The 2,170-nt window shown below is 37.8% G+C and overlaps 1 protein-coding gene across 1 annotated transcript in view; it reads right to left on the bottom strand.

Annotated features, from left to right (window-relative positions):
* The window catches only part of LOC106874171 (ankyrin repeat and MYND domain-containing protein 1), an 84,310-nt gene that overhangs the window by 76,680 nt on the left and 5,460 nt on the right, over positions 1-2,170 (bottom strand). The window contains exon 3 of the mRNA XM_052969145.1: positions 1,841-1,935. Within this exon, the coding sequence (XP_052825105.1) occupies positions 1,841-1,935 (95 nt within the window). The remainder of the gene's footprint in view (positions 1-1,840; positions 1,936-2,170) is intronic.

Here is a 2,170-nt window from a genome sequence, read left to right on the forward strand (position 1 = left end):
CTATGGGTTAACTAGCAAACCCCTCTGCGACTTGGGTGGATGGTGGGGGAGTCGGTGAGCTGGCAGAATCGTTAGCACGCCGGGCGAAATGCTTAGCGGTATTTCGTCTGCTGTTACATTCTAAGTTCAAATTTCGTCGAGGTCGACTTTGCCTTTCATCCTTTCGGGTCGATAAATTAAGTACCAGTTACGCACTAGGGTCGATGTCATCGACTTAATCCCTTTGTCTGTCCTTGTTTGTCCCCTCTATGTTTAGCCCCTTGTGGGCAATAAAGAAATAAGAATGCAGTTGCTGTATTCCCAACGTGGTGTAAGAGGTGACTAAAAGGGCTGGGAGTGAAGGGACTGGAAATCCATTCCTCCTAGTAATTTCATATTTCTAAAAAGACATCAAGGTTAACCAACCAACTACCCAGTAATAATTACTAATTTAGATTTTTAAAGATGTTAACACGTGTTATTTATTATTATGTTTGCACATACTAAGGCAGTGAGTTGGCAGAATTGTTAGCATGCCAAGCAGAATGCTTAGCAGTATGTCATCTGACTTTACATTCTAAGTTCAAATGTCACCAGGTTCAACTTTGCCTTTCATCCTTTTGGGGTTGATCTAATTGACTAATCCCCCTCCTGCAAAATTTCAGGCCTTGTGCTTGTAGTAGAGAGGATTATGTTAGCACTTATTATTAACACAGTTGCATAAAGAAGTGCTGATCACTTAAAGTGGGGAGAAGTTGTGGAAGAGAGAGCCCCAGGATGAAGTGTCGAAGGCCAATCTCAAAATGTTAAGCCTTATGAAAGAGATGACTGAGGGATCAAGATATATGGGGCATTACGGTACTCAAGAAGACCCACTTGCCACAGAAGAACTGAGATCATGAAACCAAGGGGCCATGTAAAAAGCATTGGTGTGTGTGCTGGTGTCACACAAAAAGCACTAGGGATGGCATCACATAAGAAACACCCAGTACACTCCATAAAGTGATTATGGAACCTGGTGTGGCCTCTGGTGTTGCTGTCAAGCCATCCAACCCATGCCAGCATGGAAAACAGATATTGAATGTTGATGATATTAATGATTAAAACACATTTACCAGACACAAAATGGTAAATCTGACAGGAGCCCAAATTGTCAGCTTGATAGAGTACCACCAAAGTTTGAGTACATGCAGACACGATAGTGGGATTAAAAGTTTACTTTACAACCTTATGATTCCCGGTTCAATCTTACAATATGGGATTGACCTGTGCATGTAAGGGAGGGGCATGTTTTCAATTGTTGCTCTTCTATCATTTCACAGGAGAAATTTGCTTTTCACATTGGTTATGTTTCCCTTGGTTAGGATGATACCAACATCTAACAATGTGCAATGATTCTGCTATGTAGCTAAGTACCATCTCTGACCAATATCCAAAGACTGATAAAACAATGAGTAATCAGTCCCAAAACAAAAAAAGTAAGTGAAATGGTGGGTGGATGGGTGGATGACACAACAACAATATAAAATAAATAAAATGATTGTAACTTAATAAATATTAGGTAACTCGACCCTTTAGCATTCTGATTAATCATATTGCTTTGAATAAATCACACATTGTCTCACAACATCAAGGGTTTGACGATGTGATGGTTACTTTTTAGAATGACATAGTAGGGTTGGTGTGAAAGGCCAGATCTGGCTGGTATGAACATACAGGCAAAATATTTGGGCCTGATGTGGCCAGTTTAAATGCTAAAAGATTAAAGTGTTATATCTTTAGCTAAGACTACTGATGATGAGATAATAATAAATATAATTTAGTGACAATGTACAGAAGATTAATAGTAATTATGTTTTACCTCCTTACTGATGTATGTTTGTGTTCCTATGCCCTCACGCAAATCTTTTAAAAATTCTCCTTCATATAAACTACCATCCCTGAAAAGCTGTTTCCCTGTTTGATAAGAAAAAGTTAAAAATAAAAGGCAAATTATGAAAATAATTATTCAATAAGTCATTATTCAATCAGACAAATTATTCAATAAATCATTTACAATGAATTTCTAATGAAAAAATCATTGTTAAAAAGATGAAGGACTGCACAAACTATCAGTCCATATTTTTACACAGTGTCATTAGAGGATACCAACCTATCTATTTATCTATCTGTTGATACACACACACACACA

The sequence above is a fragment of the Octopus bimaculoides genome, chromosome 7 (genome assembly GCF_001194135.2).
Source record: "Octopus bimaculoides isolate UCB-OBI-ISO-001 chromosome 7, ASM119413v2, whole genome shotgun sequence".
In the NCBI taxonomy this organism is placed as follows: domain Eukaryota; kingdom Metazoa; phylum Mollusca; class Cephalopoda; order Octopoda; family Octopodidae; genus Octopus; species Octopus bimaculoides.